The 27,230-nt window shown below is 48.3% G+C and overlaps 1 protein-coding gene across 1 annotated transcript; it reads right to left on the bottom strand.

Annotated features, from left to right (window-relative positions):
- Positions 1 to 644: 644 nt before the first annotated feature.
- On the bottom strand, positions 645 to 26,513 carry LOC141812989 (SAC3 family protein B-like). The gene is given in 17 exon segments (XM_074700916.1): positions 645 to 2,500; positions 2,583 to 2,697; positions 2,788 to 2,850; positions 2,964 to 3,754; positions 3,842 to 3,934; positions 4,654 to 4,747; positions 4,827 to 4,909; positions 4,911 to 4,934; positions 5,017 to 5,244; positions 5,325 to 5,483; positions 5,485 to 5,541; positions 5,643 to 5,743; positions 5,906 to 6,150; positions 6,256 to 6,528; positions 6,632 to 6,832; positions 25,957 to 26,135; positions 26,247 to 26,513. Coding segments are annotated over 16 exon segments (4,449 nt in total). The 5' UTR covers positions 26,106 to 26,135; positions 26,247 to 26,513; the 3' UTR covers positions 645 to 727.
- Between the last annotated feature and the right edge of the window lie 717 nt (positions 26,514 to 27,230).

Raw genomic sequence — 27,230 nt, 5'->3', positions numbered from 1 at the left:
TGATACATAATACAAAGTATATTCACAAACATTTATTCAACATGTGTACTATAGACAAGTAATTCAAAATAATTATGTAATAATTGTTGTCTTCTCCTAAGAACTTTATCAGTGATATCATATTTCTTCTCCTTAAACATTTATTCAACCATCTTATTTCTTCTCCTAAGAACTTTATCAGTGAAATCATATACTTGAGGCAATCCATTTTTGCATTTATATATTTACTCTTGAAGGACCTTAGCAACTCCTAAAGAGGATTCTCAAGTTTTTGTTTTATTTCAAATGAGATTTCCTCTCATAATGAATAGACAAAAATACATCCATTTTCTTCCTCTTTCTTTCTGCGGCTGCTGTGCTGTCTACTTGTCTTCATCCGCTCTGCAGTGTTGCCACTCTTAGTCTCCCTCTGCATCTCTCTGTTGGAACTCAGGAACTCGGAATCTGAACGAAGATACGACCTGTGGAGGAAGTGAGAAGATGATGATATCGTTTAAAGGAATCAACTTAGGAACTTGGAATTACTTAGGTTTTTTATTTGTTTGTTTGTTTGAGAAAGGAGGGATGTTGATGAGCTAGCTCATCAGTGCACTAGAGTTGCTAGTTTTCTGAAGATAACTTAAAAATCTAAAGCTATTCAATTGTCTATCCATCTATTCAAAAATCTAAAGCTATGATTTTGACAATGTCAATTGTAAGGAGGAAAAGAAAAACAACACTCTACGATTCAAAAATAAACTGAAAGCTTTTTCTCTATCTTGTCTTGCACTGCTGAACATTTTTGCAACAACTTGGCTAAATGCTCATCCAACTTAGGAAGAGGAATTGCAACTGGTAATCTATATTTGTGAACCCCTACTACTTTGTTAGTCTTTTCAGCATCATCATCTTGATGCCCTGTAGGAGCCAAAATAGAAGCTGTGGGCTCATTAGCCATTAAAGATGAAGTTGAAGGCTTGGCAGGTGGAATAGGTCGTTCTGGAAGTGGAATATTGCAGCTAATCTCGACTATCTCATTGAAAGAAGGTTTTGATGTTAAAAGATGCATTGGATGGACTCCTGAAACACCTGAACTTGAAGACAGATTGGCAGTGATGCCATGAGGATACTCAACGGCAGAAAGGTTGTCTTCATTCTGCACCAACAAATATGCCACCACTGAGCAAGCCATGTCTTTCAGACTCATTAATTGCCAATTCTGGATCCTCCTGAATATTATAGGCCACCTCGGAATGACATAGTAACAAGAGCCACAAAGCTCAATATCAGCACTAGTCTGAACCATTATTCCAGCCTCTCTAGCAGCTACTTCAGGGCTCAACATGTGACATGTTTTGTTCATGTAGCTTTCCAGACATTCTTCAAGAGCCAATTTTTGGCGATGGATCTCTAGGCTCGTATGAGAACTTTGCTTCAGCCAGGAAATGCCATTGAAAAATTCTGGTAACTTACAAGCATTTATAGCACTGGTGAGTCCTTGAATTCGTACAGGTGAACTCCAGCCAATGCTTGGTAAGAAGGTATTTACAAAACATCGTTCGTAGCTCAGATTCTCAAGGAGATCAACCTCAGGACATGGCCAATTATGCCTATTCAAGGAAGCAGCTCTTGCAATTTCCTCTACCAATTTGTCCAATGCTGCATTGAAAACTGAGATAAAATGGTTTGGACCAAAGTTAGAGGCATTAGCATTTCCTAGCATCTCTGCATAAGATAACAAATATTGCAGGACAACTTCTCGTGTATTTATTAGATTAACAGTAGGTTGCTTGGGTGAATTCTTAGCTAACCACAGGAGACCCTCTCTCAGTTTATCATCCTGGAAAAAACCAGTCTGTTTCTCTTTGGGGAGGCTATAGCATATAAATATAACTGAAAATAATGAAACCCTTGTCATATCAGCATCCTGAAGGCCAAGCTTCTGCATTATTGTGACTGAAGGGTCAGAGATTCCTTGGTCATACACATCACCGCTTACTATCAAAAGGGGTATGTTGGATCCAGATGGTATGCATGCTATAGCATTATGAAGCCACACTCTTTGCATTTCCCATGGAATACTCTCTGATACATGGAAAATGATTGAAGTAGCCCCATCAACAATATAATCTTTAGCAAGTATATTATAATCATCACAATTGGCCTCGCGAACTACAGTTAAGCAGCAGTTGTTGCAAGAATTAAATTGGTTGTTAAACCAACTCCTCCATATTGATAAATGTGGCACAGAAACCACTGGTTCGCTATTTTGGTTAGTAGAACCCCTAACTTTTGAGAGTAACCATCTTGAAGAGGCACCGTTAGATTGCCCCATCATGTGTAATGGCTGGACAAGTACAATAAGCTTCCAGCAAAGACATCTAGCATTGGGATTTCTTGAACTTAATATTGGTGCAACCAATTCTGAAACATTAATAGTTGACCATGATGTATCTTGTTTCCCATCTCTCTCTTTTGCAGCAAAATCAATGTTAAGCCCACTGCCGGCAAGACTTGGAAGCTGATTAATCTAACAAATTTAACAATTAAACCAATCATCAAAAAGCTTGCCAAATTCAGAGATTAAAGTCAGAATTACTCACAGTTTTAGATTGTTGAAGAGGTGGACCCAGAAATAGGGAATTAAATGCAGAATTTGCTAGCATAACTTTTTGCTCACGTGTTTCTCTCCTTTTAGTTGCTTGCTGCTTCCATTTTCTGATTATTAACCAAAGCAGGAGAAAAAACAATATGAAATTAAGAAACTTATGCGAGTTCCTAATAGTGTGGTAAGAGAAGTAAAGGAACCTCAAGATCAACTTAAGCTTCACTCGAATTTCTCTCCTTTTCCTTGCTTGTTGCTTCCATTTCCTGATTATCATCCAAAGGAGGAGGCAACCAGAAAAGGACAATGAGCAGTAATGTAAGTTCTCAATAGTGAAATTTCAGAATTCATAATGCTGTAAAAAGAGCAAATGAAGAACCTCAAAATAAGTCTCAGCTTCTCGTTTGCAGCTTGATTCGTCTGGTAAGGCATTAGCAATTCATCCTTTTTTTCTGGTTCTCTATTTATAATTGGATGAAATTGTGAACTAGAGGTGACCTTGTTGACTATAGAACTTATAGGTACTATGTTCCTGACAGAAGTCACATCTGGAATGGGTAAACGTTTATAATTCAGGAGTGGATCTCCTTGATGGAAAGCCTGGGAACCATTGGCAAACATTTTGACCGGAGAGACCACGGTTTGAGTCATAGGAACTGTCTCCTGGCGATCGACAGCCTCCTTGCTAAGCATAGGAACAGCTGCATATGGTATCCAATCAACAACTACAGATTGAAGTGAACCACTTACACTATGATTGTGTGAGAATGTACTTGATTCTGCTTCAACCATTTTTTCATCATTAATTTGCACATCAAGGGACTTTCTTGGGTCAGTAATGGCCCCAAGAGCAGTAAAAGCATCTTGGTCATGAATTGTGTCTTTGCTTCTATTCTTCAAAGTATCTACTTCAGATGCATCACCTCTTTGCTCAAACATCTCCAACTCCATAGATATAGTTTGTCTTTTCTCAGCCACAGGGAAGATAATGGGACTAGAACAAATATCATGAACAACCCTCTCTGATTTCTTGAGAAGCACAAACTGTGAACGTTTTGTAGGGAAATCCTCTTCACTGTTAAGAAAAGGTCCTCCCTTCACCATATAGGTTTCCTCGAATTCCTTTAATTCAAATCCATGATGTTTTAAAAGATTTTCCGCATCCTCTCCCTAAGAATCAGAGACCAATTAAATAACAGCATTTGGACAAGCAAAAAAGGAAAGTTACTTGACCAAAACAAACAAATTTTCACATACCTCCAAGCCCAGCCATCTTACAACATCTGCAACAGGGATTCCTTGGTTATTTGGAAGACTACTGTGTAGAGAAGCAAGTGCCTTTTTTCTTATCTGGAAAAAAGAACTCTATTTAAGCTCTCATCAAACCATAACAATGTGTATATGGAGAGTAACTCAAACAGTCTAATCATTCTAATAACATCAGCCACATGGGCAGGGAATTCCTCTCAGTAGAGATCTTTGAAAAATAAAAATAAAATGTCAGTCACAAAACACAGCAGGCTTCTTTCACTAATTGCACTAGATTGAATTTGTACAAGAAATGTTTGCTTTTGTTTTGAGTTCTAGCACTCAGGTTTTCAATATAGATGTCGACCACAAAAAAATCAAAGTGGCAAATCTTTTGACTTGATCTTTAATTTACACACACTAGATTGATCAGATATAGATGTTACATGCAACCTACCACATCAAGGGAGCAATCACTGATAACGATTTTTAGTCATCATCTCTCCTCCATTTTCACAGCGTAGGATAGAAAAATAACAATCAACACAGGAGATGTGCGAAGAATCACAACCCATATATGCAAGGATTATGCAGGAAAAAAGGGGGCAAATGGCAAATTAACTTTTAGTCAATGATTTTCACCATTTGACTAAACTTCAACCATATTAATATGAGAATTTAATGGGTTCATTTATATTCCCAATTTCTGGCATCAAGTTATTTATTGGAAGCTCGAAAACTAGAAGTATGTTAATGTGACGAGCATGCAACACTTTCTAAGAATGTATATGAAAGAAGCAAAAAGAAGACAGAAGACACACCTTAGTAAAGTGAGCATGCATCAAGCATGCCTGTAGGTAAGTTGCTTTTCGTGCAAGATGAAAGAAGTTAATATAATTACCCATTTTACAAGCTCTGGAAAGGAAAGCTTCTTTGTTATAATTGCTATTAAAAAAAACCAATATAAGCCAGTAAAAATTCTGGGTAAAAGTACCTTGCTACATTTCGGGCAAACAAAATTTCTGAAGAACGTCTAATTTCAGGAGTCATCTTAGCATGAGGAGCATAACACTTACAACTGCATCAGTTCCATAGGATCCACCTGTGTATATATACATGTATGATGTATGATAAAAATAACATCTCCATATAAAAAATAAAAAGCAGATAGCGATATGACTTACTTTGTATCCTGGATGCTTATCTACTTTGAGGAGTGCATAATAACCACGAAACTCCTTTTCAGTTGACACACTAATTCCTTTCTTTCTATGATCATCATACATATGAAATAACTCAACAGATGTCTTATTCATCTGCTCAATGTTTAGATGCGCATCAAACCCCTGGGAAAAACCCTCTCCTTTACTGTATTCACACAGCTCATGCATAGCAATAATATGGAGTCTAATCTGGTGCGAAAGAGAGTAACTTGATCATGTGAAGTGAATTGCTTAAGGGTAAAGGATTAACATCTCAGAAAGTACTGTACCATATGCTCAAGCATGAATATTGCCTGGTCATTGAAAATATGCTGCATCCTGAGATCCATCCTTATTGCTCGCATCCGATCCCACAAAAAATTGTAAATATTCAAAAAATCCTCATCATACGGCTGATTCAACAAACTTAGTAGATAATCAATTGTTTTACTGCAGGACTGGCATAGGCCTAATTAGGTTGGCATCACGCTCTGCTGTCCTGGTGTACTGCAGGAAACAAAGTAAAAAAATTGTCTTGTCATTTGAAATGAAAGATCATTTCAAAGTCCATTCTATCAAGCTAAGACAACAATGACTCAGTCAACCACCTTCTTTACAGCAAGATACTTGCTAGTTTGGTTTCTCTCTCCATCAAGTCTTTCGTAGCTATCAAGATCCCCTTTCCTCTCCCGTTCCGCCCTCTCGGATTCTGAGACATTTAAATCACTTCATGAAGCTGAACATTTTTTTTTTTTTTGCATTTTAAATATTTTTTAGCCTTCATATGGCAGGAAGAGCATTTTAATATTTGCCAAAACTTCTAAAACTCCCAGGAGACATGCATAAAGTTTCAAGTTAGCAGTTCATAGACCTGGACACATATCGGGGCACAGTCCCACCACTGCTGCAGATGATTCTAATCCTTCAGACTGAAGTACATTATCTCCTCTGCTTGATGATCCTGTTTGCTCAAAAAGTTTATGAGTGTCCATGTCCAAAGAAGTATGGTGAAGTTTACTTTCTGAACTTTCATCCTTTGATTTCACCTGATTTTCTGTAGGTTGGCTTAGTTCCACTCCGAAGCGGGCCAACCGTCTTGCCTTTGCTTGAATTTCTCTGCACATGAAGGCTAAAATCAGAAAAAGTAAATGAATTTGCACAATCACACATGCATCTCTAGCCCATAAATCCAAAAAGAAAAAAAAAGATCTATATTGACACCTATCAGAGTCATGTTGGTGAGAAGATGAACTTAAAACTGAAGCAGAAGGCTGATTGGGAAACCTATCCCTTTTGTATGATCTTGACTGAGGATGGTTGGCTGAAACATCCTCTCCATTATCATACAGGTAAGAATCATCAACAAGTTTAAACCTTCTTTGAGGCATTGAGAAATTTTCTGTAGTCTGGTCCTCTGAAACCAGCAGGTTTTCTGTTGGTTCTCTTGGCTCGACTCTGAACCAGGTCAATTGTCTTGTCTTTGCTTGAACTTCTCTGCACAGAAAACTAAATCAGAATATAGAAATGAATTGCACCACAAGTGGGCATGCAACTCTGCCAGATAAAGCATAAAAGTCAAATAGAACGCTAGAGATACCTCCTAGAGTCAGGTTTGGCAGAAGATGAGCCTAAATCAGAAGTGGATGGCTGATTGGGAGACCTGCTCCTTTCGAGCACTTTAGAATGAGTATGCCTTGTTGAACCATCGTTTCCATTATCATACACATCAGAGTAATCAACAATTTTTGACCTCCCGTGTGGCATTGAATCAGTGTAATAAACAGGAGAATTTCTGGGACTGCAAAGTCCAGGAGTGGATATGTTAGGTGTGAAATGCATTCAAAGCATCCATGAACGAGTCCAAAAAATCAAATGAAACAAACAGTTAGAACTATTCCGGCTAAATGCCGTGGATGGTTAAGCCACCAGTCAACGAACCATCCGATGCAGGCGAGCCTGTGTCCAGGTCAAGTGGGGGGTCTTCCAAGCGAGCGAACGTCAAGGGGTTCCTGAAACACACTCACAGAAGAGGTTAGACTGGCGCCGGGAGGCCCGGCAAGCCACTCTGACGCTCAAGTTAGGGTTTGGAGAAAAATGAGAGAGAGAACAAGGAAAGTAGTCAGAGAGTTCTTGAAAACGGACATCTTGCATGGTAGTGAGTTACTCCTTTTATAACCAACCTTGGGGTTCCGTACGTGAAGCTGACTAATGTACACCTCGGGCCCATACACCATCTCTGGAAGGACCCCGTTCTGTCTCCTCTATTTCTAGCTGCATATGTAGGGGAGACGCGTAGAGGCAGCTCGAGTCTGATTCCCCATATCTTCCTTATGGTAGGGCGTGCAGGCCACGAGGTTAAAGGAAGGAGCCACGTATAACGACTGGATGCGCTTTTAATGCGATGGCGTAGCAAGGACTGACGCCAGAGGAAGCCTTGCTCACGCCGCTGATTGGCGCCTGTCTCTATCGGCGGCGACGCCTACGACTAGTGTCAGAGGGGCATGGTTAAGGCTATAGTCTAGTCTGACAGAGGTGGAGTGGCCGGGTTCGTATATAGAAACGAGAAAGACTTGAGGGAAACGCCTGAGGGGAACGACCAATCCAGGCGCTAGAGGACCAGCCGAGAGCACCCTTTTGCCGCGAGGGGTTGTCCGCCGGGACGTCAGGGAGGCGAGACGAGAGTCCTCCTTTGCCGAGAGGGGTTGTCTGCCGAGACGTCAGGGAGGCGAGACGAGAGTCCTTATTGACGAGAGGGGTTGTTTGCCGAGACGTCAAGGAGACGAGGCGCTCAAATGCCGCGTGGGGCGACTGCCGCGAGCCATTATGAGGCAAAGGACGTGAGTGACACCCTAACCTTAGTTTTGACCTTGAGACGACTCGGAGGAGAACCACCTCACCTGCCTTGACTCCCCACATCATAAGCCTCCCCCTCAAGTCTAGTCGAAGGAAGCGCAGTCCGACTGACTAGACCACTTGTGGTGACGTGGCCCGCCTGTAGATCCAACGGCCCGGGGGATTTCCGGGGATCCGATGGTGATGGTGTCTTCCGGTGCCTTGGGCAGCGGGAGGGAGCGAGAGAGCCACCTGTCAATCTTCTGTCGCTTCATCTTCCAATTGTCGCGATCCGACAGCCCTCCGCTTGCTTAAATTTGAACAACGGCTCTGCGTGGTGTATGTAGGTCCTATCTACCTTCAATCCCTAACCTCGCTCCGCCTCCGCGCTTCTTCTTCTCTCTACTTCCTACAACCCTAGCAATGGCTAAGGCGGTGGCCACTGATCGGTGATTTGATCGAGAGCAATCATCCATAACCTTGGCAACACTGGAGCGCTTCAGAGAGGAGTATAGCGTTCCTCTAGATCACGAGTTGCGAGCCCCGCTGCTGACGGAGCGGCCGAATGACCCGCCCACTGGCTTTGTCAACTTCTTCGAAAGCCAATTACAAGGCGGGTTGCGGTTTCCTCTTCCGCCCTATTTTCAGGAGTTGTCACAATATTTTCAGATCTCTCTTTCTCAGCTAGCTCCCAACTCCTTCCGCTTAATCAGTAGCGTCGTTATCCTTTTCCGACTATATCAGATACCTCTTGAGTCGGTCACTCTTCATCGCTTGTTTTATTTACGACAGAGCAAACTGGGCGTTTTCTTCTTTGCTGCTAGGCCTAAATGCAACTTCTTGGGGGAATGCCCTTCGAAAATCAGGGCTTGGCAGAGCAGGTTCTTCTTCGTGAAGCCTCCCGAGCCATATGTCTGGCCCAATCCTTGGTTGGATAATCTCCCGGCGTCTCCGGAACTGAAGGATTACAGGAATGAGGCGGCGCACTAATACACGCTGGACGTATTGTCGGGGCTGAAATTTAACGCAAGCTTGCTATCGGAGGATGAGGCGTTATTGCACCGGGTAGGGTTGAGTCCGATAGCTAAACCCCAGAGCTCGCCCCTGCAAGAAGCTCTTCGTCGAGCCTCCGTTAATGGCCAACTGAAATGGGAATTGGCCGTGGTGGCTAACTTGTTGCTGCCGAGGGACCCGCTGCTAGAATCCACCAGTGTGTCACCGGCATCCGCTCCTGATGCGATCCAGACGAAGGCACGGGGGAAAGCGATAGCTTCTGTCAGCGTGCCTGAATCGAAATTGTCACACAAGCCTCGAAAAACCCCGCAGTCCCCTCTCAAACCGGGTCCTTCAAAGAAAAGGCCTCGTGAAACCTCGGCTTCGGTATCTGCTGGCGAGGGGTTGTCAAAGCCTGCGCCGGAAGGGGTTTCCTCGACGCAGACCGAGACAGTTGCGGACGTTCCTCGACAGCGACAGAAGCGCGTTCATTTTGCGGACGAGGAAGAAACAAGCCAGGACGCGGAACCGTTATTTGCCACAGGGGGTGACGTGGAGGAGATACCGCGGACCCCTTCCTGGACATTCGGAGCAGTCGTGGGGGCACCATTATCTTCTCCTGCCCATGTCGAACCGGCGGCCTTGCCGCTCAATAAGGAAATTGGAGAAGGGCCAGCACCGGCTGGTGCTGCGTCTCTTCCTACTCCTGTCCTAGAGCCTTCTCCCTCGCTACCGGTCGAAGAAACGGAGAGAGGGGTGCCACTGACGGGGGCGGTGATTCCTTCGTCCCAAGGAGTTGACACTGCCCCGGAATCTTCCGCTGGAAGGGTGAGAAGGCGATCCCCTCGCCCCCGGTCGCCAACGTCGCCGAAACAAGGGATGAAGAAGGAAACACTTCCTCCTTTTCTGCCATGTTACAAGATTACGAGCAAAATACTCTTTGCCAGATAGGCATCTATGAGATCCTTGACAACGCGTTGCGCTCAGCCCGTCAGAGCTTTCGAACTTCGGCTGGTCCATCGGCACTTGCCAGCCTTCCTTCGGGATCGCGCTCAGTGTCGTCGGCAGCTAAGGGCCTTGATGGAAGAAACTCCACGAGAACTCCAGCAGACGAAGGGGAAATTGATGGAAGCTATCGCGGAGGTCGCGAAGTGGCGCGAACAAGCCACTTCGAGCGCGAACCGCTTGCGGCAACTGGAACAGGACCTACGACAAAGCCAAGAGGAGCAGGCGACAAGCAACGAAGAATTGATGAGTGTGAAGGAGCAGCTGGGGCGTGCTCTAGCGGAGCGGGATGCGCTGCTAGCTCACACGACTGAGCGAGCCCCACTAACGTCCGCATCGCAAGCTGCACAATAAGCTAAAGAAATAGCCGCCCGATTGTCCTCTGAGCTGGTGGTGGCCCAGATCGAAGTAGAGGCTGCAAAGCAGCGGCTGCGGGATCAGGAGATAGCGGTCGAACATGACCAAGCTGAGCGGCGAGCGGCCTTCTTCCAATCTCTTGAGTTTTTCGAAGCCCTGGCGGATAGGAGCAGCCAGATGATGCATTACGGATTCGAGGGGGCTCTATGGCAATGCGTGGAGACGGGATTACTCCCCCCCCCCCCCCCCCGAGGCGGACGTCAGCCACCTTAATCCATTGCGTGTCTTCGAAGAGCTGCCGGCCTCCGTGAGGGCTGACAATCCCTAACGTTGCCCTCGCCCTCACTTTCTTTCCATTACCGATCTCGTCTTTGCGTGGAGTCTTTGCCTATTCTCTGTATACAAGTGTGTGCTACGAACGCTTTTGGTGTTTTAATCTAATTTTGGGCTCCGCGTAGTGTGAACTGGCTTGTCATTGTTTGGGATGGGCCCTGGTGATAGAGGCCCATGGGGACTGGCAGAGATAGGCGCCGAGCAGTTCGCCGCGGGAACCATGGTGGCTTGATGGAGGGACGGGTGGCAAGCTCTAACTGATTAGGCGTGGGTGTCATATGTCGCTTTCCCCTATATCATCATCACGATTCTCCGCTGATGATCCACCTCAAATCTGGCCGTCTATGTCGCTGCCTCCTAATCCCACGGTCTGATGCCCCCTGGCGTAGGTTTAACTGGCGGGACCGGACACGATCCTCGCTACCTCTTCCTCTTCCTTACCCTCCGTTCTATGACCGCCTCCTTCTCGCTATGTCTGAAGAGATTATGCGGCCGCGAGCCTCCAGGGGGTTTGTGGGACCAGGGCCTGACGTATCAGGAGATCTACTTCCCGGTGGCATAGAGCTGGTCCCTCTAGCAATAGGTGTTTCTGCGCTTCCACTTGTCCCTGATAATGTGGAGCGGGAGCCTGCAAGATCCTCAATCAAAGCGATGGCCAAACTAGAAAGCGAGGCCCAGGCCTTGTGGCAAGGATTGACAGAAATGAGAGTCCGCACAATGAAAGTTCCAGACTAGCAGCAACGTGCAGAGGATGCGTAGGCAGAGGCCTGAGCGGCCAATGCCCAATGCGACGAGTTGCGATACCGGGCGGAGTATGCGGAGGATCTATTCCAGATGTCTGAAGCAGCTCTCTCAGAGCTCCAACAAGGGTTCTGTCAGCAGAAAATGGATTTAGCCATTTTAGAGAATCATCAACGTTGGTCTTGCCTCGAAGAAGAGGTCTTGGCTAATACCAACGCCGATTTGCCAGCCCGGGCAGATTTCCATTCGGCTAAGGAGCAGCAGATGGCAGACGCGCTGAAGGATGTCTGCGCCGAGAGGGATGCGGCTCGCGAAGAGCTACGAGTGTTCAAGGAAAATGAACAGAGGCACGAGGAAGAACGTCGAGCCGCCTTTCTCCGCTCGCCAGAGTTCTTTGACATACACGCTACTTGTAGTAGCGGTGTGTTGAGGAGTGGCTTTGAGGGCGCGCTCCGCCAATGTGTAGAAGTGGGCCTACTTTCCCCTCAAGCTGACCTTAGCGTACTGAACCCGCTGCAAGTGTGGGAAGATCTGCCGCCCTCGGAGCGGGCCGATTGAAAGGGGCTCGTTCACGTCGATCAGCACTCCTTCTCGTCGCCGATATTTTGAAACTTCTCTAGTCTTCACTCCTCTTCCTTCCTCCTCACGTTTTTGGTGTACGGACTTGTTATTTTGATCATACCTTATTTCCATTTTGGTACGTCCCTATCGTGGCTGGGTAACGAGGAATCATAGCTGGTACCACGCCGACCGAATGGGCCTGCCAGATGGGCTTGTGGGTTTGGGTTTAACCACTACTTCTGATGGAGGCCCGTCAGACGTGGAAACGCCAACAGTTGCCTTTTCGCGTCATGGGTTTTAATTGTGTCGTATGATTAAAGTTGTGTGCATTGAACGGTGAGATTGAGAGAGGGGCTCTCATCTAATGGCCGATGCCTGTGACCTGATGGGGTATATTAGCCGGCTCAGGGTGTCGCATCGCCTTCCATTCACCATCTATCAGGAGAAACTGTTGCTCCAAACATTTGGCTTCTTCTCCCTCTTCGGCGACCATGTATCATGAAGCGATGCGCCAGCGACTGCAGTGGCGACTATCCCATGCAGGGAATCTTCTCCAACCCTCCGCAGCGTCTGGGAGCGCACCTCTGGCGGGGACCCCGGAGGGATTAGAGGAAAGGGAAATTGTGATTCGTGAGGTCCCCGAGGCCAGCGACTCCCACAAGAGAAGGTGTGATGATGAGGACTTGGCGACGGGGGGCTCCGCCACCGTCGCGAACGTCCTTTCCGCACCACCATCGGCGGCGACCAGGACTGAGGCCGGACCGTCGCAGCGAGATCCTCAAGAGGCTACCGGCCGAAGAAAGGATGTCGGGGGCTCCAAGAGAAGGCCCCGCGATCGTAGACGTGACGACGTCCCATCGGGGAGGACCGCCCGCCCTCTTGTTGCTCGAGAGACCGGGGGTTCCCGACAGGAGCCACTCACAACCACCAGTGAGAGAGCAAGCTCCCCATACTCCTGAGTCTTCGCGTCAGATAAACCTCGGCGAGGGATCCTCACGGCCATCCTCCGGTCACGAGGAGTGCAAGTCCGAGTGGCCTTACGAAGAACAACTCTGTGCTTACGAACGGGAAGAGGTGCCTCAAATGAGCTTCGCGAAGATAAACGATGACCTCCTTTGGTTCATTCGTAAGAGCGAGATTGCTGCCAAGGGCATGCTTAAGTTCGTCCTCCCCGTCTTGTAGGAGCGAAGGGAGCTGAGCGCCCGAGTGGCGGAGCTGGAACGAGAGGCTTCCTCCTTAGCGTTGGAGAGGCTGCAAGCGTTGACGCAGGAGGCGCAGGTGGAGGCGGGCAAAGGGATGCAGCAGGCCGCGACGTATGACCAAAAAGCGCAGGGCCTTGCGAGGGAGTTGGAGACGCTTCGGCCCTTGGCGACGTCGGCGGAGGAGTTACAGAGGCGGGCGGAGGCTGCCGAAGCGGCTTTGCAGGTTGCTCAACAGCAGCACCTCACTTTGGTTGGAGACCTAGAGACGCTGAGGACCCAGTGCCGCCGCCAAGCAGAGGAGATTTCGGTCCTCAATGCTTCTAATGCTACCCTGCTGTCCTAGGTGCAAGTGGTGATAGAAAAGAGTTTCGGGCGGCGGACGACCTCCGAGCAGCTCAAGCGGCGAGGGATGCAGCACGGGAAGAGGAAATCCGCTTGACTGGAGAGTTGCGTGCTACCAAAGGCGCTCTGGCAACCACCAAGGAGAAAGCTCACGCCGAGACAGAGAGGACCCTGCAGGAGCTACAAGCCTTCAAAGATGAGGAAGGGAGGCGCTTCGAGGAACACAAGGCGACCTTCTTGAAGTCCCCTAAGTTCTTCGATATGTTGGCGGCTCGGAGCAGCTCCATGCTTCAACGCGGTTTCGAAGGGGCTCTAAAGCAGTGTGTCGAGATGAAGCTGCTACCTCTGGAGGCCAACCTCTCAGTTATGGATCCTCGGCGGGTGTGGGAGGATCTGCCTCCTTCGGAAAGGGCTGATTAGAGGGGCAAACACTCTCTCGCCGCCCCTCCTGTCTGATGTTTTGAATTTTGATTGTTATGTACTATGGATTTTACCTCGTCTGGGTCTACGGCGGACTTTTGCTCTTCAGTGGTTTGTTTGTTTCCGCTTATTTTGGGTATCGCCATGATGTTGTTATGAGAGGGCTTTTCCCTTCTACTCGATCGTCTTCTTGCTGGAGAATGTTTCTCCGGGCCTTATTGAGACCGCACAATGGGTCTACCATCTTGGACTGCAGTTGGGCTTCCTACCTTAGTGTAGATCGAGCCTGATGGGCTCGGCTCCATCTTTAAGCCTGTATCTGCGTCAATTGGGCCGTTTGAGGTAAAAGCCTTATCCGCTACCGATGCGTGTTCACAGATCTGCATGGGGAAAGGAAAGAAATGATGTGCTCCTGGGAGCGTGCGCCTAGCATGTCTGGGGTATGGGGTATGGCGCTGCATCCGACGGTCCTGAGGCGACATCAGCTGCTGGCAACGGGAGATAGCGTAAAGTAAACTGCCTCACATCCCGTCGCTCGTTCCATCGGTCATTAATAAGCCCGACTGATGGCGGCGAGGCGTGCCATGCCAGTACGTCTTCCTTCCTCCCTACTCTATATTAACAGGACTTTGGGTGCTTCTTCATTCGTCAAAAGAAATCCTTCTCCCCCACTTCTGATCCTTTCATACGGTAGCCATGGACCCTGCCGCCATGGAGAGGGAGCTGAGGCGCTTCCGGGCGGAGAAAATGGAGAGCATATATGAGACGACTAGGTGGGTACATCGGGCGGCCATGTACTGCTTTAGGTTGACACAGCTCAACGAGGAGCTAACCACTATGCGGGAATGTGTCGGAGAACTCCGAGAAAAGTTAGTCGCGATCAGACTAGAGAACCGGAGGCTTGATCAGACGCTGGTCGAGGCGGTCGGACATCGCCTCCAGCTCGAGCGAGAGCTCAAGGAAGTCAAGGCTCGCGCGCTGTTGATCGACGGGGAGCGGGGGTAAGCTAAGGAGCGGGTGGAGGCCTTAGAACGGGAGTTAGCCAGGAAAGCTCCCGGCTACATCTCGCCCGTCCGCCGGTCTCCCCTGCAGATCCCGTATGATCCCGCCGGATATGGCAGCGATTAGGATCAGATATATATTTTCTTCATTGTGTTTCCATAAAAATCCTGTGTTATCGAATAAAGTGCTATTTTGATGTCTTCACTTATGCGTGGTTTTGAACGTGTCCTAAGGGAAGTGCTCATCGCCCCTGGGTGCGAAGCGATAGAAGGAGCGACATTGCATCACCCCTAAGCATGAGAGATCTAGAGGTTTTGTATGTCTCTTTATACTGCGGCACGAGAGGGATTCACGAGGGATCATCGCCGAACACCTAGTTTTGTTATATAGGAGAGACCTTGGGAGTTCGTTGACAGGGGCAGCTAGTCCTTGGTGCAGAGGGAACGTTAGGATTTTGGAGCGAGCACCAACCATCGATGCGGAAACCGCCCTTGGTACGGCTGAGCTGTTTGACGAGTGGTGCTGAGAGGACTGTTGAGGCCCTAAGCACAAACTAGCAGCGAGTTGGGCCGAGAGGGCGGCTTTCGTCATGGCCGAGCCGTCGGGGAATGGGGCCGAGAGGACTGTTGAGGCCTAAGCACAAACTAGCGGTGAGTGGGGCTGAGAGGGTGGCTTTTGTCACGGCTGAGCCGTCGGCGAATGGGGTCGAGAGGGCTGTTGAGGCCTCTAGCGGTGAGTAGGGCCGAGAGGGTGGCTTTCGTCATGGTCGAGACGTTGGTGAGTGGGACCGAGAGGGTTGTTGAGGCCTGACGTCCAAACCATCGGTGAGTGGGGCCGAGAAGGTGACCTTCGTCACGGCCGAGCCGTCGGCGAGTAGGACCGAGAAGGCTGTTGAGGCCTTAAGCACAAACTAGCGGCGAGTGGGGCCGAGAGGGTAGCTTTTGTCACGGCCGAGCGGTTGGCGACTGGGGCCGAGAGGGCTGTTGAGGCCTTAAGCATAAACTAGCGGCGAGTGGGGCCGAGAGGGTGACTTTCGTCATGGCCGAGCCGTCGGCGAGTGGGGCCGAGAGGGCTGTTGAGGCCTTACGTCCAAACCATCGGCGAGTGGAGCCGAGAAGGTGACCTTCGTCACGGCCGAGCTATTGGCGAGTGGGGCCTTGAGAGCTGTTGAGGCCTTAAGCACAAACTAGCGGCGAATGGGACCGAGAGGGTGGCTTTTGTCACGACCGAGCCATCGGCGACTGGGGCCGAGAGGACTGTTGAGGCCTTAAGCATAAACTAGCGGCGAGTGGGGCCGAGAGGGTGGCTTTCGTCATGGCCGAGCCGTCGACGAGTGGGGCCAAGAGGGTTGTTGAGGTCTGACGTCCAAACCATCGGCGAGTGGGGCCGAGAAGGTGACCTTCGTCACGGCCGAGCCGTCGGCGAGTGGGGCAGAGAGGGCTTTTGAGGCCTTAAGCACAAACTAGCGGCGAGTGGGGCCAAGAGGGTGGCTTTTGTCACGGCCGAGCCGTCGGCGAGTGGGGCCGAAAGGGCTGTGGGGCCGAAAGGGCTGTTGAGGCCTTAAGCACAAACTAGCGGCGAGTGGGGCCGAGAGGGTGGCTTTCGTCACGGCCGAGCCGTCGGCGAGTGGGGCCGAGAGGGTTGTTGAGGCCTTACATCCAAACCATCGACGAGTGGGGCCGAGAGGGTGACCTTCGTCACGGCCGAGCCGTCAGCGAGTGGGGCCGAGAGGACTGTTGAAGCTTTTTTTTTGAAAAAGAGAAGGCCTCTGAGGGGTGGTCCTTGCATGTTAGAACAACACAGATGCCAACATTAGCGTGTCATTTGTAAAGAAAAATAAGTGAAAAGAGGACTAGCTGTGATAAGGTCGGAGGTGCAGAGCGTTCCACGGGCGCTTGAGCTCGACTCCATGTTGATCTGCTAGGTAGTATGGTCCGCCTTCCATTCTCTTGGTAATTCGATAGGGCCCTTCCCAGCGGGGTTCCAACTTGCCAACGTCTCCCATAGGATTGAGCTTTTTCCAGACGATATCTCCTACCTAGAAAAATCGAGGGAAAACCTTTTTGTTATAACCTGTGCTCATGCGCTGTCGGCATGCTTGAAGTCTCATGTTAGCAACTTCTCTGGCCTCACTGATGAGGTCCAACTCCAGGGAGCGCCGGTCCGCCTTATCCCCGCCATCTCCATAAAGCTTGAACCCTGAGGGACGGTACACCTATCTCCACGGGGAACACCGCCTCCCCACCGTAGACTAGATGAAAAGGGGTCATCCCCGTGCCCTTGCGGGGGGTGGTACGATATGCCCATAAGACATTGTGTAACTCTTCCACCCAACCACCTCCTGTGCGATCGAGCCGAACCTTCAGTCCTCTGACCAGCTCCCTATTCACTATTTCAGTTTGTCCGTTGCTCTGCGGGTAATATACGGAGGTGAAGGTGTGGAGCACGCTGAAATCTTGGCACTATTCCTGTAGCTTGCGACCTTGAAATTGCCTCCCATTGTCGGAGACAATTTTCCGGGGCAGGCCATATCTGCAGACTATATTACGCCATAGGAACTTTAAAACAGCATCTTCTGTAATCTTGGCCAAGGCTTCTGCTTCTACACACTTGGAGAAATAGTCGACAGCAACCAGTAGGAACTTCTGACCCCGGCCTGTAGGGAAAGGCCCCACTATGTCCATGCCCCATTGATCAAAGGGGCAAGACGCGGCAAAGGTCCTCAAGTATTCAGCGGGCTGGTGTAAGATAGGTTGATGTCTCTGGCAATTCGGGCAGGTACGAACAAGTTGGGCAGCGTCGGCTTGCAGAGTAGGCCAGAAGCAACCAGCTAACAGGACCTTCCGTGCCAGCGCTCTTCTCCCAACGTGGTTTCCACAGCACCCTTGATGGATTTCTCTCAACACATAATCGACATCGTCACTATCTAGGCATTTCAGGAGGGGGCGAGAGAAAGCCCTCTTGTAGAGGATGTCTTCGACAAGAGTGAACCGAGAAGCTCTCTGCTTAAATATGCGTGGAGGCCCAACCTTTTCGGGCACGACCCTTGTGTGGAGGAAAGAGGTAAACGGGACTCTCCAATCGATTGCCTGGGCTGGCGGTGAGGCGTGATCTATGTGAGCCACCAATTGCTCTCGCAAGGCGGGTTCTCCGATAGTCCAAGTCTGTACCGCGCTAGCCAGCTTAGCTAACTCATCTGCCTTGTGATTGTCCGACCTTGGAACTTTCACAATGGTGACCTCTTGGAAATCAGCTTTTAATTGGTTGAAGGCCACCGCATACCGCTGTAAGCGCTAGTTGTGGATCTCGAAGGCACCTTCCATCTGACGCGAGGCGAGCTGCGAGTCTGAGTGGATGACGACTCTGTGTGCCCCGACGTGCTTGGCAGCCTATAGTCCGACTAACAAGACTTCGTATTCAGCTTCATTGTTAGAGACACAGAACTACAGCTTGACGGCCAACTATAGTGAGTCACCCTACGGGGACTGTAAGAGCACTCCCACTCCGCTACCACTCTTAATGGCCGACCCATCGACATAGATCTTCCACGCTTCCTGATTCTCGGGTCTTGGCACTTCCGTAAGGAAATCTACTAAGGCTCGGGCCTTGATGGCAGTTCTGGGCTGGTATTGGATGTCGTATTCGCTGAGCTCTGTTGTCCACTTGATCATACGACCTGAAGCTTCAGGGTTCGTCATAGCCTTGCCCAAGGAGCTGTTGGTAAGCACGGTGATGGGATGGAACAGGAAGTAAGGCCTGAGCTTGCGGACGGTGAGTATCAGTGACAGGGCCAACTTCTCCAGGGTAGTGTACCGCGTTCTACATCCTTGAGTAGGTGACTCGAGAAATAGATGGGTTGTTGGATCTTACCTTCCTGCCGAATCAGCACAGACCCGAGCGCGCCTTCGGAGGCAGACAGGTAGACCCACAATGGCTCCTGCCCCACTGGCTTGGACAGGATGGGGAGAGCGGTGAGGTAGGCTTTGAGGGCGGTGAAGGCCTCCTCACATCGGGCGTCCCATGAGAAGCAGGACGCTTTACGCAGTACCTTGAAGAAAGGGAGGCTTTTCTCCGCCGAGTGAGAGATGAATCTTGAGAGGGCGGTAATTCTGCCTACCAATTTCTGAACCTCTTTCACATTACGGGGGGAGGCCATGTTTTGTAAAGCTTGGATCTTTTCTGGGTTGACTTCTATCCCTCTCTCGGTGACGACGTATCCCAAGAATCGTTCGCTCTTTACCCCAAAGACACACTTACCGGGGTTGAGCCTAAGCCCGTGTTTCCTCAGGGTAGCGAAGGTCTCTTCGATGTCGAGTAGTGTCTCAGTTCTAGCGGACTTGATTAGAATATCATCCACATAGACTTCGACATTGCGCCCGATTTGCTGCCGAAAGACTATCCATGAGACGCTGGTAGGTGGCACTAGCGTTTTTCAGACCAAAAGACATCACGGTGTAGCAAAAATACCATCAGAGGTAATAAAACTTTCTCCTGGTCATCTACAGCCAGGGGGATCTGGTGGTACCCCTGGTACGCATCCAACATACATATAAGCTCGCAGCCCGTTGTCGAGTCGACCAACTGGTCGATCCGCGGGAGGGGATAACAATCTTTTAGGCAGACCTTGTTGAGGTCACGAAAGTCAATACAGACTCTCCATTTGTTGCCTGGCTTGGGGATAAGAACCACATTGGAGAGCCAAGATGGGAAATGCACCTCCCTGATGTGTCCAGCATCCCTGAGCTTATTGATTTCCCCCCTTATTACTAGGTCTTGTGCTGGTCAGAAACTCCGTTTCTTCTGCCGTACTGGCCGGGAACCAGGAAGGGCGTTGAGGCGGTGTTCCATGAGGGCAGGGGATACCCCAACCTCATGGGGCGACCAGGCAAACACATCGCTGTTGCGAACGAGACACTCGGCCAGGGCCTCCTTGAGCTTAGGCGGTAGGTCTGAAGCTATCTGCGTAACACGCTCTGGCATTCCCGGCACAATCGACACCTCCTTTGGGCAGGCGGAGGAGGGGGGTGTTTCATGAAGAGCCTGGACTTCCCCTCACGTAACTCTTGCCTTTTTTCGACCAGCTTGCACCATGTCTACATAGCAGCGGCGCGCCGCACCTTGGTCCTTGGTCTCCATTGACCATTCTCACCTGATCCGCCACAGGGAACTTAATCTTTTAGTAGAAGGTTGACACGACAGCTTGGAAGGCGCTCAAGGCCGGTCTCCCCAGAATGACGTTATAAGCGGAGGGAGCGTCTACCACCGCGAAGACGATACTCCGGTGCGTCGCAGAGGCTCTTCTCCTAGAGACAGCGGTAGGCTGGCCTGGCCTAAGGGTTGTACCTCATGCCCGGAGAACCCAAAGAGGGCAGTGGACTTAGGGTGCAGCTCCTGTCTATCGATCTGCATCTGGTCGAAGGCTTCTTTGTAGAGAACATTAGCTGATCTGCCGGTGTCGACGAAGACGCGGGCTACGTTGTAGTTGGCGATGGTGGCTCGAATGACCAGGGCATCGTCGTGGGGCGTAGAGACTCCTGCTAGATCCTGCGGGCCAAAATGGATTAGGAGATCGTTTTTACCTGCCTCGATGTCGTAAGTTTCCAGGCTCCGGCTATGGGCCTTGCGCGCACGATGGGAGTCTCCGTCGGTGGACCCTCCGGAGATCATGTTGATATCCCCGCGGTAGGCGGTGTTGTCTGGTGCGCCGCGTGGAGCAGGTTGACGCTCCTCCCGTGGCTCGCGGTGCCGCCGGTCTCGCCTGTTTGCCTCGTCTCGAGGAGCCTCTCGGCGGGGACTCCTTCGAGGTGGTGAGGGACGTCGGGGTTGTTCCCTCTCTCGGCGAGGGACGGCGTCAGCCGAAAATGGATAGCGATGCGGGGGAAAGTTCTCCCGTCTCCTATCAGGGGTCGGGAGGCGCTAGGGGGCTGGAAAAGGTGCTCCGCGAACCTGTTGTTTTTCTTTAACGAGGCGGTTCACCTTCTGGGCGAGCTGCCAGCACTCATCAGTTCCGTGCGTATGGGACTAGTGATACGTACAGAAACGGACAGTAGGCTCTCCTGTGGGACTTGGTTCTGTAGCGAAGAGGGGGTGGAGTCCACCGCTTGGACGACGCGCCCATTCTTGAAATTGAGCAGTTTCGGAGGGACCTCCCGTCTCGGCGAGGGAGAAGCTGATCTCTTTTCTGGACGAGGAGCGAGGCCCCCGTCGGCCTTGCGAGCCAACTGATGGGAACGTGAAATTCCGATTCGTTGAATTCTTGCCGGACAAAAATTTTTCCGGAAACGGAATCTTATCAAGTAACCCTCATATTCGATCAACTAAGAGCTTGATCGATGCATTAAGATCATTGAGCTCTTGTATTTGGTATTTAGGATCCATATTATAGAAAGAAACAATTTACGCAGTGGAGATTAAATTATACCTTTCTTCTTATAGGAGATATTCACATGAAGACCTCTTGATCTTCTGTTGTATTCCTCTCCTCTTCTTGAACGTTGTGTGGGCAACGATCCTTTAAGATTACTCCACCAAAATCTCTTCTATCCGATGGCAAGCAAGGAAGAAGTCTTCTCTTCCTTTCCTTGTTCTTCTTCTTCCTTCTTCTTCTTCTTGTCCGCCGGCCCTAGCACAAGGAGACAAGGAAGATGCTTAGGTGAATCAAGGGAGGAGGCTTCTTAACTAAGGGGAGGGAGGAAGAAAGGGGGCGCCGGCCCTAACTAAGGGGAGGGAGGAAGAAAGGGGGCGCCGACCTTAAAGGAGCAAGGGGAGGGGCTTAGTTAATTGTTGTTATTTCCCTCTTGCAAGCCTTTCCTTTTATAGCTAAGCCAACATAGAAATTTAAGAAAAAGTCTAACAAATATTTAATAAGATTTAATTTGAATAAATCTAATAGAATCTCTGGATAAGATTTGTCAACTTTTTAATAAATTTCATTTCTCTTAATTTTGTTCTTATCTTGATAAAATCTTTTAATTAAATCTCATTAATTTCTTAATGAGATTCCCTAATTAAATTCAGTCAATTTTTAACAAAATTAATTAATAAAATTTTATTCAAGAAGAGACGGAATTTTATAACGGAAATTCTTAACAAAATTTCTTAACAGAAATTTTTAACAGAATTTTTCTCTGGAAAAATTCTTAACAGAATTTCAAAAAATTCTTAACAGAATTTCCTTTCCGAAATTCCTTACAGAATTCTTCCAGGTGGATTCGAGGCTTTATCCAGAGGCTACAGCAGGGACCTAGAGGAGGAATTGGTTTTGGTCTCCTGATGGGTTTGGGCTTCCTGTGTTCCCCTGAACACCCAACTCAAGTCCATCAATAATAACCCATACCACTAAAGGGTTATTATTGAACTACCGCACCAATCTCATATTATAATATGAGCTCCTTCTTACTATGAGTACATTAATCTCTTTGTGTTTAAGATATCGTATGTCCGTTAATTAATCGAATTGCTGACAACTCAATTAATTAATTTCTGATTCCGAGATTAGTACCACTCAACCTTATTATCATGCAGAACTAAATCCACCTGCAGGGTTTACATGATAATCCTTATGAGCTCCTCAAGGGAACATCATTAGCCTAGATTATAGGACACAGTTTCCTTTTATAATCAACAACACACCATATACATAATACTATCTCCCAACTCATTGTGCCTTTTGATTTAACGAGTCAAATCTCACCCTTTGATGAATCAAAGAAATATATACTAAGTATATGTGTTTGTTATTATATCAAGATTAAGAGCATGCACATCCATAATAACAGATATCTAATTCAATTATATAGTCAGTATAAATCGAACGACCTCAAGCGGTCTTGCTCAATACACACAAAGTGTACTAGTGTAATTTAATAGTCAAGATAGACTAATACCAATTGCACTACAACCACTTCAATGGTTTATCCCTATCCATTTTGGTTGAGAGCTACTGTTTATAATTTATAAAGAACCGATAATATAATCTTCTGTGTGTGACACCACACACCATGTTATCTACAATATAAATTAAGTGGACAACTGCATTACACAAAAAATGCAAATATTCTGATCAAGGTCAATTCTCATTTCAATATTTTTGCAAAATGGATGTTTATACAAAAAGTAAGACTTTATAGTATACATCCCAACACTAACTGGGTCTCCTCCAAGTGGATGTATTTGTTCGCTCGATCTAGCAGTTGGGGATAACTGCTTGGCGGCTTTTTCACCAAGGACCTGAAAAAATCACCCTCAGTTAGTCCTTGGGTGACCGCGCTAATCAAGATGTCAGAGGGGGTGGAAGGCACGTCCAACACGACTCTATCGAATCACTGGAGGTACTCCCTTAAGGTTTCCTTGGGCTTTTGCTTCAATGTAAATAGGTCGAGCGGAGTCTGCTGATACTTTCGGCTGCTGGCAAACTAATGCAAGAAGGCCGCCTTGAAGTCTTTGAAGGTGTGAATGGAGGAATTGGGGAGGCGTTTGAACCATCTCTGAGCGGAGCCCGACAGGGTGTTCAAGAAAGCCCTACACTTTACTCCGTCGGCGTACCGGTGCAACAAGGTCACGTGTTCAAAACGGCACAGGTGGTCATCCGGGTCCGCCGTACCACTGTAGTCTCCGATCTGCGGTTGCCGAAAATGAGAGGGTAGTTCTTGCTCCAAGATCTCTTTGGAGAAGGAGTTGTCTTCCTTCTCTTCCTCCGGGAGGACTGGGGTCTTACCTTTTCGGTCGTGCGGGGGAGCTTCCCCGGCATGAGACTCATGAGAATCTTCTCTGGGTGGGGGCGCTTCCCGACAGAGGGAGGCCACCTCCGGAGGCAGGGTTGGGCCAGGCCTCGGGCCTGGCTTGCTAGCGGACCGCTGGCCAAGGGGTGAAGCATTTCTTCGGTCGGCGGCTGTAACAGTTATTATCGTTGCACGACCCTTTGCATTATTTGATCCACCAGGTGGTCAAGTTGCGCAGGCGTCAAAGACACCATTTCGCCTGGGTTCCTTTCGTCTACAGAATCGCGATTATCAGCGGTTCTTCTGGTGTTAACCATCACGAGGCTTAGCCCAGATTTCCCACAGACAGCGCCAAAAATGTTCCGGCTAAATGTCGTGGATGGTCAAGCCACCAGTCAACGAACCGTCCGATGCAGGCGAGCCTGTGTCCAGGTCAAGTGGGAGGTCTTCTAAGTGAGCGAACGTCAAGGGGTTCCTAAAACGCACTCACAGAAGAGGTTAGACTAGCGTCGGGGAGCCCCGACAAGTCACTCTGACGCTCAAGTTAGGGTTTAGAGAAAAATGAGAGAGAGAACAAGGAAAGTAGTCAAAGAGTTCTTGAAAACGGACCTCTTGCATGGTAGTGAGTTACTCCTTTTATAACCAACCTTGGGGTTCCGTACGTGAAGCCGACTGTTGTACGCCTCGGGCCCATACACCATCTCTGGAAGGACCCCGTTCTGTCTCCTCTATTTCTAGCTGCATACGTAGGGGAGACACGTAGGGGCAGCTCGAGTCTGATTCCACATATCTTCCTTATGGTAGTGCGTGCATGCCACGAGGTTAGAGGAAGGAGCCACGTATAACGACTGGATACACTTTTAATGCGATGGCGTAGCAAGGACTGACGCCAGAGGAAGCCTTGCTCACGCCGCTGCTTGGCGCCTTCCTCTATCAACGGCGACGCCTACGACCAGTGTCAGAGGGGCATGGTTAAGGCTATAATCTAGTCTGACAGCGGTGGAGTGGCCGGGTTCGTATATAGAAACGAGAGAGACTTGAGGGAAACGCCTGAGGGGAACGGCCAATCCAGACGCTAGAGGACCAGCCGAGAGCTCCCTTTTGCCGCGAGGGGTTGTCCGCCGGGACGTCAGGGAGGCGAGACGAGAGTCCTCCTTTGTCGAGAGGGGTTATCTGCCGAGACATCAGGGAGGCGAGACGAGAGTCCTTATTGACGAGAGGGGTTGTTTGCCGAGACGTCCGGGAGACGAGGCGCTCGAATGCCGCGTGGGGCGACTGCTGCGAGCCATTATGAGGCAAAGGACGTGAGTGACACCCTAGCCTCAGTTTTGACCCTGAGACAACTCGGAGGAGAACCACGTCACCTGCCTTGACTACCCGCATCAAGAACTACTGAAAAACAGTAAATATCAACAAAAGAGAACTACTGCCTAAATATTAACCTACATATAAGTATAGAACCAAGTTGACCATTGATTGGTCAATGCATCTTATTAAGCTTAACTAACTAGTATCATTATCATTTTCCAGCATTGTCCATGAATTCACTTAAGATATGTTTTTATTTTATTACACATTCATGACACCAAATAGACAAATCTTTACTCCAACCAATTTAGACAGCAATTTATTGTTTCAATAAACTTGGTTACTCTGTCTGGGAAATCCTTTTAGTAACAGAAAGCCTTTTTTACTTGGGTATCCTTGATACTGATCTAAGGCAGAAGAACGGTGAGAAATGCTGTGCAGTTTTTACAAGGAGCATAAGACTTTTGATTCAAGCATCTAAATAAAATGAATTTTTAAAACTTAGGTTGCAGCAATTCCAAAAACCTTTTCATAAATTCCATATGTTATTCAGTCCATGAAACACAATACATTTTTCTACTGAAACATAAAGATAAACTCCACATGCTTTCAATTATCCTTCAATCTAAAACAAGAGACCCATAAAAAAATTTTGTTAGTAAAGCACCTAATTCAGTGAAGAAAAACATGCAATCTTATTGTACAATGTAAATTTGGAAATAGTTATTGACAAGAACCTTTACAAAATTCTAACAGTAATATTATTTTTTTAAAAATAAAAAACGGTTTTATCTTTCAAGGGCATAAACAAGTAGAATTCTAAGATGAATGCTCATTCATGAACAGTAAATCCCAGCGTCCCACTATAGATGTATGGCTTGAACACTAAAAGGGATACTTATCCAGGCTTGCAGCTAGGTTTAGCAGCTTCCATCAATTTCCAGTAAATAATTTTCAAGAGGAGATTCCATAGCCCCATCTTCCTAAAACAAATGGCCTTCTACATAGAACATGGTAACCTCAAATCCTAGAACACTTAAATTTACCAACTGGAAAAAAAAAATCTAAGCCAAAACTAGAGCCGTGAATGAAAATTTGGATTTTACCTATGTGTTGGAGAAGGTACTTTTGTCTTCTGTGGTGATGGCTGCAACCAATTCACTTGGTCAGAGGCAGCTCGTCTCTTCTCATGGGAAATATCAGGTTGTGGAGAGGTCGGGAGGGAGGCACTCTGCTTGACTCTTTGAAACACCATTGTCTAGGAGAAGGAAAGGAGCAATAATGCCTGCAGAAGTATTTGATTTACTTAGAAGAAACTTTAACTATGATACGTTTGCATAGGCTGCCAGAAAAACTGAGAGAACTCGGATAGCCACAAAGGGCTAGCTCGACTGACCTAACTGCCCGATGCAGCCAGTCCTCGATTTCCTCTCCGCTGGCTCAGAATTCGGAGGGGAGCCACGGCCCTCGGCGTTTCCACAAAATCCCCTGCGCTCTTGTCACCGCCACCTCGTGGAGAGGCACGCCTTATCAGACGCTCAGCCCTCCACCGCTCTAGCTCTCTCTTCTTCTCTAGGCGCAGGAAATTGAAGGCAGGAATAAGAAACCCTAGCGCCCCTCCTCCTACCCTGGGGTAGGAGGAGAAGAGGATTACGGGGGACGGTGACGGTGTGCCCCTCAACAGCAAACTCAGCGCAAGAACCTCCCTAGTTGCAGCTTGGAATATCTACAAATTTGGACGGGCAGCTTAGCCTGATCCGATTGAAAGGCATGGTCAAGTGCTGCATACTGTGAGGCATGGTCAAATGCTGAGGCATGGCCAAACTTGTAGATATTCCAAGGGACTAGAGAGGTTCTTGGGCTGAATTTGCTGTTCTGCCGAGCCGACTAAAGGTGACGGTAGGGCGACTAAGGGTGGGTGGTGGGCGGCGGGTGGGTGCTGCGGGAGGGGCAGCGAGGTGTGGCTAAGGGCGGGCGCTACGGGAGGGGTGCAAGCGTGGCGGAAGGTGGTGGAAGCTGGCAGTGGCGGCGGGTGGTGGGGGTGGCGACTGGCGACTGCGAGCAGGTAGCTGCGGGAGAGGGTTACGGCTCGAGAAAGGAAAAGAAGCCAATCGAAAGGATTGGAGTTATATAATAATCTTTAATTTTTAAAAATAACAATTAAATACTTAATCAAAATACAAGTAAAAAAAATATTTGGAAGAATGATGTTCGCCGAGATTAATATTTGACTGATAAATGACGTGCACGATTATTGATGAAAAAATAAATTAAAAAATTACATTTGACTATAATAGATGAAGATATTTTTTTTATCGTGATTCGATCCTTATCTACTTCAATAATCTGTTCTGTTGTAACCAACTCAACTATGTTCTGA

Source organism: Curcuma longa, chromosome 1, assembly GCF_044706935.1.
Source record: "Curcuma longa cultivar G26 ecotype Majalengka, Jawa Barat chromosome 1, ITB_CL_G26_1.1, whole genome shotgun sequence".
Lineage (NCBI taxonomy): Eukaryota > Viridiplantae > Streptophyta > Magnoliopsida > Zingiberales > Zingiberaceae > Curcuma > Curcuma longa.
Note: the sequence above shows the minus strand (reverse complement) of the source record. Positions and strands in the feature narration are given on the sequence as shown.